This window comes from Tinamus guttatus, unplaced genomic scaffold, assembly GCF_059628265.1.
Source record: "Tinamus guttatus ecotype Peru unplaced genomic scaffold, ASM5962826v1 Tinamus_guttatus_pri_ptg000639l, whole genome shotgun sequence".
Taxonomy (NCBI): Eukaryota; Metazoa; Chordata; class Aves; order Tinamiformes; family Tinamidae; genus Tinamus; species Tinamus guttatus.
Genome location: NW_028289173.1, coordinates 2745681 through 2762364, shown reverse-complemented (window position 1 = coordinate 2762364; position 16684 = coordinate 2745681). Strand labels below are relative to the sequence as shown.

General features: G+C 42.6%; 1 protein-coding gene across 1 annotated transcript; it reads left to right on the top strand.

Annotated features, from left to right (window-relative positions):
- The first annotated feature begins 3558 nt into the window (after positions 1-3558).
- Positions 3559-16200, top strand: CYB5A (cytochrome b5 type A). Its single transcript, XM_010224598.2, has 5 exons — positions 3559-3722; positions 10624-10752; positions 12317-12346; positions 14958-14992; positions 15818-16200. Exons 1-5 carry the CDS (start codon positions 3579-3581, stop codon positions 15894-15896), a joined length of 417 nt encoding a protein of 138 aa, XP_010222900.1. The 5' UTR covers positions 3559-3578; the 3' UTR covers positions 15897-16200.
- The last annotated feature ends 484 nt before the right edge of the window (positions 16201-16684 follow it).

Sequence of the window (16684 nt, the reverse complement as noted above, 5' to 3'; positions counted from 1 at the left end):
ACACATTTACTAAAAGACCAAGAATACATAGCAGGTTTTTGGAATGTGGTTAGGTCCATAGTAGTTCTAACAAAGTTCTCACCCCCCAGTTATTGACTATATTTCCAGGTCAAGAACATGAGGCAGTTTGAAGTGCTCAAGATCTGGTATCTTACGAGAAGTTAGTACATGGAGTACATGCTCGTTCCTCACCATAGCACTGAGCAGGCCTGCTCCAACTTTGTAGCATTTGGAATTTCCTAAACATGCCAAATAAATAATAACCCTCAAAATTCTTTACCTGCAAATCTTTATCTGTGTATTCCTTAAGTCTCCTCATTTTGGGCTGAAAACGTGACTCTCTTGCTACTTTTGTGAGAGTGAGGGACCAGATACCGTGATCATTCCATAAAGATTCACGTGGTTGTAATTGAGCTGTGACTATTTACAATCATACTCTGGCCAGAGATAGGAATCTATTTCTTTCCATGGATTTGGTTTTTCAAACACCTTTGGTCACACCTTACCAGTGTTATCCAACAGCAATCACACATTTCATGTGAGTGACAGCAATATGAAGTTATGACCCATTGGCTGTATGATCGTCACATGGTTTTATACATTGCAGCACAGCCAGGCACAATGTAAAGGAACTGGAATATTTATGACACAAGAAAGAACAGATAAAATGTCATTATTCGGATAAAACCTTTTACCATGAGTCAGTGAATCAGCGTTGCAAAGTAAAGTAGGAAGTCTGCTTTTCATCCAAACTCAGACCCCAGCACTGCACAAAGAAGAGCTGTTCTTACAGTCCTCCCCATGCAAACTCTCAAAAAAACCTATTTGAAGCCGCCTAACTGGAGCAATTAAGAAAATAATAAAGCAATTTGTTTTTGCTGATCTTAAAACATTTCTGAGAAGCAATGCTAAACACAACTTTGCTTTTCTGATTTTGCTTTGCCTTTTTTATAGTGTAGTACATTTAAGAACTTAAATAACTTTAGCTATGTGCTAAAAATTCACAATATCAGTGTTTTCTAACTGCAATTTTAAGTATTTTTTATTTATTTTTCATCCTTAAAAGATGCATTTCAAGTTTCTTTCTTCCACTTGTAAGGATTAGAGATTTTTTTAGATGCCTTCAAGATTATCACTTAATCGGGAAATTCCAGGAGCTATGGCTTTCAGGAAAAGGGCGTTTGAAAAGAATGAGACAAAAATTGTTGCTGGTTTGCAAACACAGAAAAGAAGGGCCTGTTCCCCAACTTTCCTAATGCTTAAAATAATCCCGGATAGCCACCTGGGGACTTTCTGTGGTAAAGACGTTGTAAAACACGTGCTGCAGCGTTCCAGCGACGCGCTTGCTGGCTGAGCACAGCTACCCTCTGGGAACCACTCACCAGATTCAGTCTTCCCGGAGATCATAAAAGCTAATGGGACAGAGCGCTTGCAAATGGTTTGTCCCTTCAGGGGAAGAAAAAAAAAGAGTAAAAAAAGAGAGAAGCAACAGTTAACATAGATTTACCGAGTTTAAATCACATTGCGTAACACAATTCCCTTCCTTGCAGGTAGCAGGCCTTATGGGTGAGAGAAAAGTGATACCTGTAGAGGCTGATAACCAAAACATTTTTTTTTCTAGAAAAGCACAGTCTCGAAAACACTGCAGAATGGCTGCCAAACCAAACAAGAGTTTTGGCGGAGGACACTTCTTGTTGCTTTTCAGACAAAATGGAAGGGCGAGTCACGCAGTCTGGGGGTGGTATTTTGTATTTTCTGGGTTATGGGATGAAGAGCCTCCATATTAAAGCTGGGAACAGCTAGGGAAGCCATGAGGGACTACAGACACACTTCCCACTGGGGTTACTATAATAAAGTGGCCACAGGACCCCAAAACACAGCGCAGCTACTCAGTGAGGAAACAGAGCTGTCTTGCTCGGCAGTGCACAGTGAGGCGCCTCAGTGCCAGCTCGGGGAAGGGCATTTGGCTACGAGCAGCCACAGGCCGCCGCTTCTAACTCCCTCAGGTAACCGCCCCGCACCCGGGCACAGGGCAGCGTGCAGGGAGCGCTGCCAACACGTACCGGGCCCGGGCGGCACCGGGGCCTCGAACGCGGCGGGGCAGCGCCGGCTCCGGCGTGGGCGCCCCGCGGCTCCCTCAGGGGCGTCGTTTGCCGCCGCCCGCTTCCCGCCCGCGCCGCCGCCAGGGTGGGAGGCAGGCGGGAGCCCCTGCAATGCGAGAGGGAGGGGTGGGATGAGCCCCTGCAATGCGAGAGGGAGGGAGCGGGGGTAGGATGAGCCCCTGCAATGCCGGCAGGAGGAAGAGGGCGTAGGATTAGCCCCTGCAATCCAAGCGGGAGGGTCCGAGGGTAGGATGAGCGCCTACAATGCCAGCAGGAGGGAGGGACTGGGGCTAGGACGAGCCCCTGCAATGCCAGCAGGAGGGAGCGCGGCCAGGACGAGCCCCTGCAATCCGCCTCCTGCCCGACAGGGGGTGCGAGGCGGTGCCCCCCGCGCCGGGCGCTGAGTGACGGCGTCGCGGGAGCAGCGCCGAAGCTGCTTGGGAAAGCGGCTGTGTCGCAAGCACGGCCACATTTTTTTTTTTTCCCTTAACATTGAAGTGTTTTCGCAGCTGGGAGAGAGCGAAGCAACGCGCAGCTGTTCTGCATGCGTGGGCTGTGAGCGTGCTCCGTGGTAGCCTCCGGCTGCAGAGGGCGCGGGTCCCTGTTGCAAGTGAAGCTCACGTAAGTGAGCTCAGCGCCGCCCTGTGCTTGATCCGCCGCAGCTAAACGCACCTGCGCCGGCCGAGAGCCAGCGGCGGCCCGCGGGGGTGAGGGCGGCTCCGAGGGTGAAGGCAGCTCAGCAAAACGAGGGCGCCCCCCTCAGAGCCGCCTCGCTGCCCGCTTCAGGGCGCGGTAACAACCCGGAGGACAACCTGGCAAGGCGCAAAGCGGGCGCTTTGGGGCTCTAAACCTCGCCTGGGGTTCAAGCCCACGAACATCTTTTATTTCAGTGAAGCCGTACGCACGCAGTTCGGGTTAACTCTAAGTACTGCACAAGGGCCGGAATACTGCGCACCTAACAACGGCGCGACGAGCAGCTCCGTTTTACCAGCCGCAACCCCGAGCCGCTGAAAACTGACCGGAGCGGCCGCTAGGTAACTCGTGTCACAGCCCGCCTGCCCGCTAGTGCGCACACTCCGGCGCACAGAGTCGCGCACGAACGTAGCCATGGTTGGAAAAGACGTTCAAGATCACCAAACAAAACCGCCTAGTTCAACTGCCGAGCAACGGGCAGAACCCCCAGCGCTAGGGAACAGCAAAACGACCCTTGGGCCGTTACCGGACACCGTTTAACAGCCGACCACGCCCCCGGACCGAGGCGCTGCGCAGAGCCCGCCAATCATATGCGGGCAGGCCTAAGGCCGCCTGTGAGGAGCGCGCCGCTGAGCCAATGAGAAGCCGCGGCGCAGGGGGCGGGCCAAGCGGGGACAGCGGCGATAGGCTGCGGCGCGGGCTCCAATGAGCGCGCGCGCGGGGGGTGAATAGCAGGCGCGGAGGCGGCGGGTGCCGCGCGCGGGTGACTCTTGGGCTGGGGCGATGGTGGGGTCCGGGGGAAGCGGGAACGAGTCGTGGCGGGGCCGCTACTACCGCCTCGAGGAGGTGCAGAAGCACAACAACAGCCAGAGTGCCTGGTTCATCCTGCACAACCGCATCTACGACGTCACCAAGTTCCTCGAGGAGGTGGGTGTCGCGCTGGGCCTGCAGGCGCCTGCGCTCGCGCTCGCCCGAGGGCCTCGGCTGTTGGGCTGCTTTCGGACACTTTCTTCCCCCAGTTTCTGCGTTGCCAAAGCTTGGACGCTGGAGGCCTCCCTTCTCCTGAGCTCTCAGAACTAATTTATTTGGCTAGAATTCAATAACATTAGCTTCCTTCTCCTGCCCCCTTAAATCTTCCACCTTTATCAGAAACGATATTCTCCACGGGTTTTGTGGTTTTACAGCGATTTTAGCGTGCAGGGCTCTGAACATGTAGTGTGGTGAAGCTGTAGTGAAGCAGTCCCAGCGCCTCTGGAGTGTGCGCTCTTGCTGCGGGCCTCAGCTTTTCCAGCTGAGGCTCTCAATCAGATGTAATAAGCAACCAATGTAATAATCATTGGTAGATAGAGTAGCTCCCCAGGCTGGGTTGCGGCATTTTTTTTCTTCTTCCCCTCCCTGTGGAGATTTAGAAGGCCAAATACTAAGTTTTTTTTTCCTCGGTATTAAGTATAGCTAGGATTTATTCGTCCTTTTTCTTTTTTGAGGTTTCTTTCTCTCTTCTGTTATTTCAAGCTGACAATGATGTAGCATCCAGTTAAAAAATCATTGTTACAGCTTTTTATTAACTTGAGAAAGACTTTTGAGTTGATAATGACACTTTAAAAATCAAGCCTATGTGACTGCTTATAGCCCCATCTTGATATTAATGGTATTAAGCACTTTTAGTAATAAACCCCTCTTTTTATGGGTTATCTTCATCCATATTTTGCTTAAAATGGCAAAGCCATGGAGAGAAATTGAATTATTTGTGCAGTCTAATAAATTGAAATAACTTATTCTTCCAAACTAGATCAATTTTCATTGGTACACAGCAGTGCTATAAGCTCTTCTACAGAGTTAAAAATCAACAAAAAGCAACAGAGCTAACAAACTTCTCTGTGCTACTAATTATCAACAGAACATCGCATCCTCTTCCTTCAGAATATGTGATAAAGGTGGTAGATGCTAAGAAGTACTGTTTTATACATAGTTTTCCAAAAAAGTGTATTTAAGCCTTCAAGTAGAATACTACTTGACAGTTTACTAACATATCAAAAAAGTTTAGCCCCTCCATAACTAGACTTGATTATAATTGTTATTTGAGCAACAGTGCCATGTCTGAAGCTCTGTGATACGTGTGGATCAAATTCTGTTATTGAACTGGGCAGCTTTTAATGTTGTCTTTGGAGCTGAACCTTGAACGGGAGTGCTGATGTTCTGAGATAATAAATGAATAAGATCAGATAACATCTTTTTTGTTTGTTTTCCCTCAGCAGTCCTCAATAGTGCGGCTTCATTTTGAGTGAAGGTTTGGAGTGTTGTAGTATGTGTTGTGTTAGCGAGTCCTAGAGTGGAACTCCTGCATGAAAGGACTTAATAGGGCAATAACTTATTTCCCACCTTTTCGTGAATCCTTTTGATATGTGGTTAATTTATAAAGTGATGTGGTAATGTGTCCTTGGCCGTCAGACACCTTGACGGATTTACACACAATATAGGTAAAGAGATAGTGGAGTTTCTATAAATGCTGGTATTGTAAATTGCTCTCAGTGTAGTGTGAATTACACAAGCGGTTTTAATAGTGCTGTTAGTCAAACTTGGCCTCACTTGTTGCAGATTCCTATGGGAGTAGAAAAGCTTAAGCTGTACCGAGGATTAAATGTTTCTTACTAAAAGTCTAGTAGCACTTCAGTGCAAGTGCCGCTAAGGCATCGCCGCGCTCCCGCTGCTCCTCCAAAGGAGAAGGTTATGTAGCACTGCCACTGTTCTAGTGAGTGTGGAGCTGTGAACAAAAACTGCCTTCATCGGGAGTCCCGTTTCTTAATTAAACACGTAGTCTTTCTAGCTCCTGCCCTAACCTAAGGAAATGTTCTCTTCAGGATTATGAACTTAAACTTTACAGCATTTCAGCTGTTCTTAAGTTTATGCTGACTTCTCTTGTGTTTAATACACAAGTGCTGCTTATCCCTGTGCTACATGGCTTGAGTGGGGGGTGGGGCGGGAGGGATGTTTTCTCTAACTAGCTGTTTGCCTTTCATAAAGCTTGTTGTTCCTTAGTGCAACTTGGCTGTTATTGGGAGCCCTCAGCCTCTAGGAGCACTTCATTGAAAGTGGAGTGTGTGTGTGTGTGGTGTGTGTTCCCTGAGCAAGTGGTAGGGACTGAGGCAGCGTGGATGTTGGTATGTAGGGTGACGACATAAGCCTTGTCCTCAGGCTAAGAAAAGATCTTTCAAAATACAGATGAAGTGATGATTGGGAACTTGGTCAGCTTGTCCTAAAGATTGCTAAAGGTGAAAACTTTAACAACTGGTTTTCTTGAAACAGCAGATCTCAGGATCAGGTTTTTTAACTTGAATATATATCCGAATTTTGTTTATGAAAGTATACCGTGTAAGAGAGAAAATCCAAAGACTTCAGCTTTTATAGTATCTGAAAGCTCTTTGTTGAAACAGTATTTTTGAGCCTTTTTGGGTCAAAGGCTGTTGGACCAGTATTACAGAGAACTTAGTTTCAGGTCTTACATGTTTGAAGGAATACAGTTACTGAGAATGCATGTGTTCTCACATTTGGAATCTTGTGGCTGTAGTGACTATAGTAAAGATAATTCTTTCATAAAAGCAAAACTAAATGACATTTGGTGGGTTAAGTATGTTGGTTGGTTGATGTTATTCTTCCCTTAGCTTAGTAAAGCGATCCTGCTGTTCAGCTCCTCATATTGACATCAGAGCCTGAACAAGAAGAGCTTGCCCTATAAAAATAAGAAGAAAGTTATCAGTGGCTTGGTCTACTTACCCCTGTAGTGAGATTCTTCCCAATGTCTCTGTGGGACTTGGCTGGATTACTTAAACTAAGCAGAGAAAGTAACATAAATACGAATGTCTCTACTTCCAAGAAAGCCTGCTTTCTGGAAACAAACCAGCATATGCACTTAATATACCTCTAATGAGGACTTTTTTTTTTTTTTGATGAGGGTTATTTTGGTGGCTTTGAAAGTTTGTTTGGGAGTGCAGTTTGTGTAGAGGAAAATACCATAAATGGCCAATTTAGATTTTTTTTATGAGCTTGAGCTTTCATGGGGGTATATTTGAACAGAGGATGGACAGCTCCCATAAGATGTGTTCTGGAAGTGCTGATCAAATAAAAATGCTATTAGGTGTAGAAAAGAACAAGGTTTTATTGTACCAGATGGCATTGTAAAATGTTTTTTTCCACATTACAGTGATAAATTGTGTTTGTCTGATGTTATCATACTATGGGATAATAGTGTAGAATTTCCTAAGTTTAACTAATCATTTACATTTAGAGGTGTCACTAACAGCCTGGTATATAATCTGTCAATTGCAGAGCTTGATGTGCAAAGGTTTAAATCAGTGTTGTCACTTTCTAATATTGCAGTGAAACTTACAGGAGGGTTTGAGAATATTTTGGGAGGAGGGGGGAAGAAGGAACAGCAGTTTCTAGCATCGCATTTGTTTTGCAAAACATTATAAGCTTACAATAGTTTTGTAAGCAGGGGAGTAGTTGCTGAGCTACAGGGTGTTTCTCTAGCACTTCATCTGAAATCATAATAACCACTTTCAAAAATACAGGGTCATCAAATAGCTACTCCTAAAACTGAGTATAGAATTTTCCTATAATGTTGGTAGTTGATAGGATATGCTTTATGGGAACTCTTCCTGCCACATGAAAGTGTCCTTGAAGCAAATATGTTGTTTGTCTTTCTTGCACAATAAAGCTTAAGATTCCCAGGATATTTCTGCCTCCACCACTGTTCCTTTCTGCTTCTGATACCCTGTTGTGCAAAGTGTCGTGCTTGGGGCTGCCACTGGTTGTGAACTGTGCCCATCTCCCTGAAAATTAAACCTGACCCTAGGGTCCAGATGTGGAGGGAAGAGAGTGAATTAAGATAGTTATAGTTTAAGAGAGTCTTGAACTGTGACACAGTTATATGACTATGTGGAGAGCAAAGGAGTGGGGGAGAAGAGGTGATAGGAGTTCAGAATGAAGTAGTTACAGACTTTTGACCTGGATGACAACAGTGAGTATAGCTGTGCAGTTGCATTATCTGAAGTTTACACAGTCCTAACAGCAGCACATTAGAAATTAATTTATAGTTACACTTTTGCTGGCTTTGTGCAGCCTTCTGTTATATAACTTACTATGTTCTTATGTTTGGGAATATCCTAGGAATGAGCTAGACTAGCTTAATTAGCAAAAGCTCTTTCCTTTTCTTCGAGCCCAAATTTTACAAACAACTAAAGTGTTTTTCCACCTATCAGCAGGTTTTTGATTTAGGAGTGGTCAGCTCTGCATTTTGTGGACTTTTGGTTCCAGGGACCAGCAAGGGTCTCTTCAGCGAAGTAGAACTTCGGATAGCAAGCTTTGTGTGCTTCCATGGAAGTGTGAACAAGGGCCCAATATAACCAGACTTTGAGAGATTTATCAAACCATGGAAAATGCCAAGGCAGCTGTCTGCAAGTGCTTTGTTAAAGCAGGCTGTGAAATGGCTGATTTGGTATAGACTTAAGTTATGCTAGTAAGAGTCCTCTGCCTTATTTTCTTAGAGGGAGGAAGGTACATGTGCTCTGACGCTTTGCTGGAGTAGCTGGTGTTGTATTTGCTGTTGTGAGCGAGGCATGGTTCATGGCAATGTACAGACAGGGATGTACACGCTTCTAGTGCACCATGAGTGGTGTAATTTTGGTTCATGTTGCTGCTGTGAATGCCTTGCTTGTTAAGTGAGCTTTCTAAGGAGCTCTGCCTCCTCTTCTGCTTAAGAAGCAACATGTATTTCAAGATAATCCTTTTAGTGTAATACATAATGGCTGATACAGCACAATTCATGCCTGGGCGAGTAACTTCTTCTGGCTTGGGGAAGATATTTCAATAGTGTGGCATAGAAGAATGTTCTAGATACTGCCATAATTAAGTCTAAAAATTGTATCTGGGAGATTAGCTCAGTTTCTGTAATGTACTATATACTTCAAGGCATTGCAATCTGACACTTTCTCAACTTTGGTCCTGTCCTTTCCCTGAACACTTACCAGAAGGGATTCAAGGGCAGGATTTTGGTCTGCATGCCATATCTGCATGTCTGCTTGCATAATCTTTATTCTGCACGCACTTTTCTAACCTTTTTTGGCTCAGTTGCTGTGTGTAATCTCTCCTTTTAGCAATTGCTTAATCTCTTTGCTTTTGCTTAGTCATAGTGGGGATCACCAGTGCTTTTAACTGTTTTGGTGGGCGGCAAGGGGGAAGCTCCCAGTATTTGCAGCCTTCTTTTTAAAGAAGGGTGTAGGGGAAGAGAAAACTGCCTTTGAAAGGATTGTTACAAGTTTTAGAGCTTTGGCACAGTTGAAAATTCTTAGTGTTTTTTGATGAGTGTGAAAAAGAATTATTTCCTTAGGAATGGGAAGTTTAAGAGGTGAATACAGAGGATTTGAAGTAAATGCTAATTTGAATTGCTTAGACTGGCAGAAGTGCTCATGCTCACACACTTCTTCAGCTCATGTGCTGTGTAAGTTAACCTTTTTGTACATCTTGCATGGAGTATACCTGAACACAAACAATATGGGGGATTTGCTTATTTTTATAGTTCTAGGCTTAGTCATCAGAAGTGCTTAAAAACAGAATAAAGGCACCAAAGGAAGTAATTAGAAGCTTTGATAAATAAAAACAACAGCAGTCTTGTGTTGTTTTTATTTATTTTTACTCCTCCTCATCTCCAGTGTCTAATGCAGCGTGATCAGTTTTAAGTGATCATGAGGCTGTACATATTTGTCTTGGCAGTGTGCTAGAGGGTAGAGGGTTTAGCATGTTTGTCACCTTCTGTCATTTGTAAAGTGTCAGAACTTGCCTTGTTCCTGCTGCACTGCAAGGCCCTGTTACTAACATGTTTTCAGCTTGCTTATCTAATCAGTACTGCTGTTTACGGAGTAGTTTCCCACTTCTAAGTCGAGTGACAAACTTTTTAGCATGTTATTTATGTGAGTAACTTAGCACTTAGAAAATTAATGGAACTACAAAGTATGGTATATCTTATGCTATATACTGAGTTACTTGATTGTGAAACTGCACAATTACAAAAATCTATCTGGGGGAAGAATAGAAGTCAATCGGTAGCAGGGATCTAGATTAAAGGTAGGGTAATGGGTTGAGGAAATGGGAGATGCTAGGAGAGCTACTCCTTTCCATCGTGATGGTTTGTCAGCAGTGTGGTCTTGTGATTCCACAGTCAGCTAAAACCAAGTGTTAAGCTAATGTAGTGTCTTGTAAGAATTTTCAGTGGTGCTAAAGCAGCTCAAAGTAGCTGGATTACGGGATGAAGTCATGCAGTAACTTCTGTTGTAAAGCACCCTTGTAAGGGCCCAATGTGCTGCTCAAAGTAGTATTAAGTTAGGCCTGGTTCAAGCATGAAAATCCTTCAGGTTTTCTGGCCAACTTGTTTCGGCGTTGGATCATTCTTCTTGTGAATAACTTCGTTCTATGTAGTTTGAATGCTGCTTGCTGCAGCTGATGCCTCTTGACTTTTATCCTTTTTCTGTATAAAGCTTTGTTTGTCTGAAATGCATAGAGTTCCTGTAGATGGGAGAAGAGAGTACAACTCCTGCTAGTTTGTAAATGCTTCTGCAGCTGCTCTTGGCATTGTCTTATGCTGATCAGCCACTGGTGGAGGGGAGACTGCATTTTTTGACTTCTGAGAATGTATAATGCCCTAGAGTTATTTAAAGAGGTGGTATTTGCTTTAAAGTAAATTCAATGACTTTTTGCAAGGTCAAACTTCTTTTTTTTTAGAATTGCCAAAATAGCTTTGTTTCCACTAACAAATTCAACACTAACTGAATTGCAGCACCCAGGAGGTGAAGAGGTCCTCAGAGAGCAGGCTGGGGGAGATGCTACTGAGAACTTTGAAGATGTTGGCCACTCCACAGATGCAAGGGGACTGTCAGAGACATTTATTATTGGGGAGCTTCATCCGGTGAGTATGTAAGGTGTCTGCTGTGTACAGCAGTGCTCTTGTCTCTAGATACTTCTCTGGGGACTGATTTTGAAATAGGGAGAGTTGATAGCCTGGCTCTTTGCCAGCCCTGCAGTTCTTTATTGGGCTCGAGATTGGTAGGATCTGTCTTCAGCAGCTGACTAATACACCGTAGCAATGGTCACGTGTAGATTTGCTGCTTTGAAATGTGCTTCAGCTTGGTTATTTAATAAACAGAGTAGGAATCATTTCTGACCTATGAGCTCTATAAAAACAGCGGTAAAGCAAGACATAAGACGTTAAAGGTGGTATGTCAGAGTATGTGTAAGCCTTTTCTAAAGATACCTCAATGTGCAGAGTGATTACTAACAGTCCCTTCTATGCTTTCATCACTGTAAATATGTATATCAGGCCTCCATCTGGATCTGCAAGTGCAGTCTGAGTCTTCATGTGTCTGCCTAGACACTTCTTTGCTGTAACAGTTTCCTTATTGTCTGATGCTTTGTTTGTCTCAGTCTGACACCTCTGTTCTGTGCAGTATCACCATTACATGCTTGAAGCTGTCAAGGCTGTTCAGTGGTTACCACTAGTTCTTGTGTCAGCTTTTTTTCTACTTTCTCCTTGCAATTTCCTACATTTTTAACAAGCACCTTTTTTCCTTCCTCAAGCTTCAAAGGTTTTATTTCTATCCCTTAGCTAGAGACTTTTGCCTTTGCTTCCTCCTGACTTGCCTTTTCCTATATTCTCCTGCATGTTGGTAGTTGAAAACCACTAGTGTTAGCACTATAGCTCGTCACTGCCTCTTCTGTTTGTTTTGTGTATGAGTTTGTCTTGCCTTTGGGGTAAATATCCTCGAGCAGTCTTGAGTAGTGCGTTTCACAGTAAAATTCTTGATCCTGTATACATCTTAAGCTGTATTTTGATAGCCATTAACACTGTAGCCTCTCATGATACACATCAGGCCTGAATTACCTCATATTTATAACCTAATAAACTTGTAATCTTTCTGCTCATGACTGGCATATTAAAACTCTTCTTCTTACCCTACCTACCAATCTTCATTTCTTAGCAAACAAGCACGTGCTTTTATATGATAGGAAGTAAGCAGTTGATAGTCTTATGTACAACTACAACACTATCAAGATGATACACTGCCTGTTTTATAATGAATTTCTCTGCTAGTTGGAAAATTGAATGAGCTTATGCCAGAGCCATAGAGTTAGACTTTTGTGTTGGATCAGTACTAGTTAGGCAACTTTGTCCGTGATACAAGCAGACTAGGCAGAGGTAAACTGGTACTACTGTAATGTGTATGTAAGCTAAGGGTGTGTACTGCTTAGAGGCTAAGGAGATACAAAGACATGGGTGTAAGAAATAGTGAAATGTGCTAGAGTGGTTTCATTTCTTTATTGTATCTTTTGTAAATATCTTTCCTAAGAAGGAATAGATATGCATCAGCACAATAGAATTGTGACCTGACTTTAATGATAAATGAGGTTTTGAATGCTTTTTTTTTTTTTTTTTTTTCCCCTTCCTCTAAGTGTTTTTCCTTATTTTTCCACAGGATGATAGATGGAAGCTTCAGAAACCAGCAGTAAGTATTTTCCTGAAACATCACATCACTTCTAGGCATTAAAGGTGATGTCTTTATACACAGTACACTCACTTTGAGGTGTTTCTACCTCAGAGGTGAAAATAATTCAGGCTGATTTTTAAGGATAGTGTTTCAGGTCATAAATCTGTTAGACCTGTTGATCTGCCTTTGCTATGAGTTATTCCTGTTATCTGTGCTGTCTTGTCTGTAACTTATGTGGTTTCAAAGCAAGGGGTGGCTGTGAAGTGGTGGGACTACACTAAAGTACTACATGTCTCTTCTTTCTCCTCTCTAAAACACTTGTTTAACCATCCTGTCTGTAAAGTGTTTTTTTCTTTAATCCGAACACTAGAAAATCATTGATTCTGAACTATTTTGCTATAGCAGTACATTGATAACAGTGTTAGATACAGAATGTATAAGAATAATTGTTACAAAATAGATTATTTAACTAGCATTAGTGACACTTTTTCAAGGTTCAGGTGTTGTTCACATACTGACTGTTTCAGCAGATGTTGGTGGCAGTGTCCTAGCAAAGTAGTATCACACTGCCTTGCAGCTAATGTTTTTTTCTCTTTTCAAATAAGGTTATTCTGGCAGTCAGCTATTACACTCATAAAGTTCTCTTAAAGGAGGAAGGGCAGGAGGAATTAGCTTGTACACCTATTGCTGCCATGTATATAAAGGATGTTGCTCAGAGCTGGCTTAACAGCACAGCAGTGTGCTTGGAAAATAGTGAAGCATAATTTAAAATGGAGCCTTTTAGTAATAGGATCTTCTTGCTTGTGCTCCTTAAGAGATTACTTTCAAGAACAATCACTTCTGTAAAGTCTCTTAAGTTAAAGGGAAGAAAGTAAAGAATAAACATTGGAATATTCACTGTAGTAAATATACTTATGGAGGAATGCAAGTAACATACTAAACTTGAAAATGGAGTGGGAACAGTATGTCAGTGTCTTCCATCAAGAATAGCATCTGACATTTGTATTTTTTCTTACATTCAGGGCAATTAATGCTTAAGCTGCAAGAGCAGCAAGCAAATTGCCCTGTGCAAATTGTAATACCACCTCTTGTTTATACTCTGCCCTGGAAATTTGGTCAAGCTATGGTCAGTTGGATTTCAGATGCCTCAGGATGACCCCTTCCCACACTGTTTGAATTGTTGCTGTGTGTTGCGGTGGTCTAAGGTCAGCTGCACGCCCTGGGTGTTCTCCAGGTTCCTGTTGGAGAGCCAGGGACCCTTTTCTCCAGCAGGAAGGGTGGGTGTAGCTGATGGGGTAGTTCTGTGTGCCACTGCGCTCTGGATGTGTGCTAGCAGTAAGCTAGGCTCCTGTACCCAGGCTTTCTAGCAGCCTTCAGGAGGCAGGTGCTTTCAAATGTCCCTTCTCCTTGTGCTGTATTTGAAGCAGGCCAGCTTTTTTGTCATACTGCTAAAAATTCATTTTTGAGTGGCCCATGTGTTTCCTATTGTCTTTAGTGCTTGTGTGGAGGGGTGGAGATGGGGAGGACCCTCTGGCCCTGTGGATTAACACCAGTCTCTTGCAAAAGGCTTTAGCCTTAGAGGTGGGCACAACTTGCTCCATTTTGGGATTAGAATTCTCTTTGGAGCAAACCACAAAACCAATACAGAGGTAACTGTGAGCCTGTCCTTTTAAAGATGGTATCTTTTAATACACCGAAATGATCATATGTTTATATGTGATAAAGCAGCCTGCTGAAACTGTATGAAGGGATCTGAAGAGTCCTTCGCTCTAGCTGATTTATAAATACTCCGATTTATATTCAGCAATGGATCTAGTTTTAGTCTTAGACCTTTTAAATGCAGTTATGGCCTAGTACAACTAGTATGGAAATGAAAAATCTTCACGTAGATGTATTGCATGTAGCTAGGATTTAATTTAGTAGTGTTCTTTTTATTGTGGTAATTGAAAAGAAAAAAAAGGCAAAATATAAAAAAGAATAATATTTTGACTGAAATTGTTTTACAATCTTAAACACTGTATTAAACAAATTGTTCTTTTGCATTTCATCCAGAGATCTGTCAGTAATTTGCTTCACATAAGCTCCACATAACTAATATATCTGTGTTACTTTGGAGACATTTTCAATTAGATTTTAGGTATACAAGAAATGATTGTCTATAAAGAACCAGACAATCATAACCCTCAAGAAACACCCCATGCCACACACGCAAACAGCACCCCCACAAAGTAACTCAGCCTCTTGTTTTAGGAACAAAGATGTAACCTGCAGGTAAAGCACACTTCACCAAAGGCTTGTGTCAGAAGCTGGTGCAGGTCGGGGTGTTTCCTTTCTTTTTCTGAACTTTATAAGCTTAGACAGCAGGTTAATACTGGTGCTCACTAACTTCAAACACAACAGTTGCAAGATGCCCAAGACAATGTTTTCTAAAGGCAACAAATTGAGTTTAGTGTTGCATCTGATTGGAGAAATTTTTAACAGTAAAATGCAGAAGATCAAATTTGAGAATTGTTATATATGGAAAAGGCAGCAGTTAGTCCCATTTTGTCAGTATTGAGAAACTTGGTGGCTAGTTAGTGATGGAAAATATCTGCCTGATGTAAACTTTTTTATGGTTTTTGTTTTCCAGGAAACTCTTATTACCACTGTGCAGTCTGATTCCAGGTATGGTATGACTCCCGATGTTAAAGTTGAAGTGCTTTAAGATAATATTTCTGAAGCTTTGAAAGCTGAATAGTTTTCACCTAGTAGAAGCTTTGATGTCAGAAGATGTTCATGAAAATTGTTTTTATGTAAAGTCCAAGCTGTTACCTATGCACCATTTTGTTAGATGTTACCTTACTGGGAGGACTTTTTCTCATTAATGTGTGCCAGTCTCTACCAAATGGTGTTTGCTGCCTAAACCTCCCTTTCCAGAGGCTACTGGCTGACTTATGTAGAAGGCACTTGCTGCCATTGCTGCCATTTTTGTAACAGATTTAAGAAGCAATATGAAGAACAGTGCCTCAGAAAGAGGGGCAAGACTTAAATGTCTGTAAGCACCACCCAATCTAGCTGTATAGTAGTAGTGTCCTGCTGATGCACTGATAACAGTGTAGCCTAACACTGAACCCTCAGGGGACTATTGCAGGCCCCTTGGAGGGGCAGGTGAGCTTGTATTCCAGAGCATCATGTGATGCTGACTGTTAGAATGGCTTTTGAATGAATGAGCCTGCTCTGTGCAGCAAGCCATGTCTTTAAGTGTGGCTAGCACCTTACTGTCCTCTGCGCAAAGTTGTTTTAACTCTAGTACAACTGTAGTACTCTGTACTTTGTGCTAGAGTTACAAGCTATTTTACTTGGCTAAGGTATCAGTGTAATTTGAATTAACTTCAAAGTGTTGGTGGCCATACAAAAACAGTGCAACTCTGCTAACCAGTTTTCACTTAACCTTTTTAAGATTTGCTGGTGACAATTTCTAAAGTGAGATTTCTAAAAACTTCTTTCTAGTTCGTGGTCCAACTGGGTGATTCCAGCAGTAGCAGCAATTATTGTGGCTCTGATGTATCGTTCCTACATATCGGAGTAAGCGCCTCAAGGAAAGCTAATGCCAGAAGAGACTGACTCTGGAAAGAACATAAGCAAGCCTCACCCACTACATTTCTGAAAAAACCTGATGTCTGAAGAAAAATTCATCTTTCTCAGAAAACTGAACAATTCTTTTCTACTGTGCACTTTTCTGAATGTTGCCTTCTTACTTGCTATTCTTAAGTGATTAAAAGGCATCATCTTTTTTATAACAATTTTATTCTCTAATGAATTGATAACTGTATTCATCTCTGTGCTAGAATATTTTGTATGTAATACCATGATTCTGGTTATTTCTTTTTAATCTGTAATGGGTTTGTAGAACTTTTTTGCGTATCAATTACAGCTTTAAATGACTACCAAAACCTTATGTACATTCGTCCATGCTCACAAGTTAACTTCAGAGTTGTTGTTTTCAGTGTAGTATGTTTGAAATGCGAATTAAGAGAAAGTGTTGAGTAAGGTAATAGCTGTAGGTGCCTGTAAGTGGTTAGGCTCTACCAATCAGGCTACAATGAGCTCAGTTTTCCTACCATCCTAACATCTCTTCCTGTTGCTGGTGCCTCCTACTGGCAAACTGCTACCACTGAAAGAAATTAACATGTTACTAATAATTGGTCCCTGTGTTCAGCCCAATTATGACCTAATGATGTATATTTTGTGAAAAGTTACCTTTTTGCAAAAAAAAAAAAAAAGTGCTCTGTGAATTCCACTACAGGCAATGTAATTGCTGCTAAATGATACTGTTCTTGCCAGGCACTCAGGTGACTCTAGAACTTTTTGTGGAAC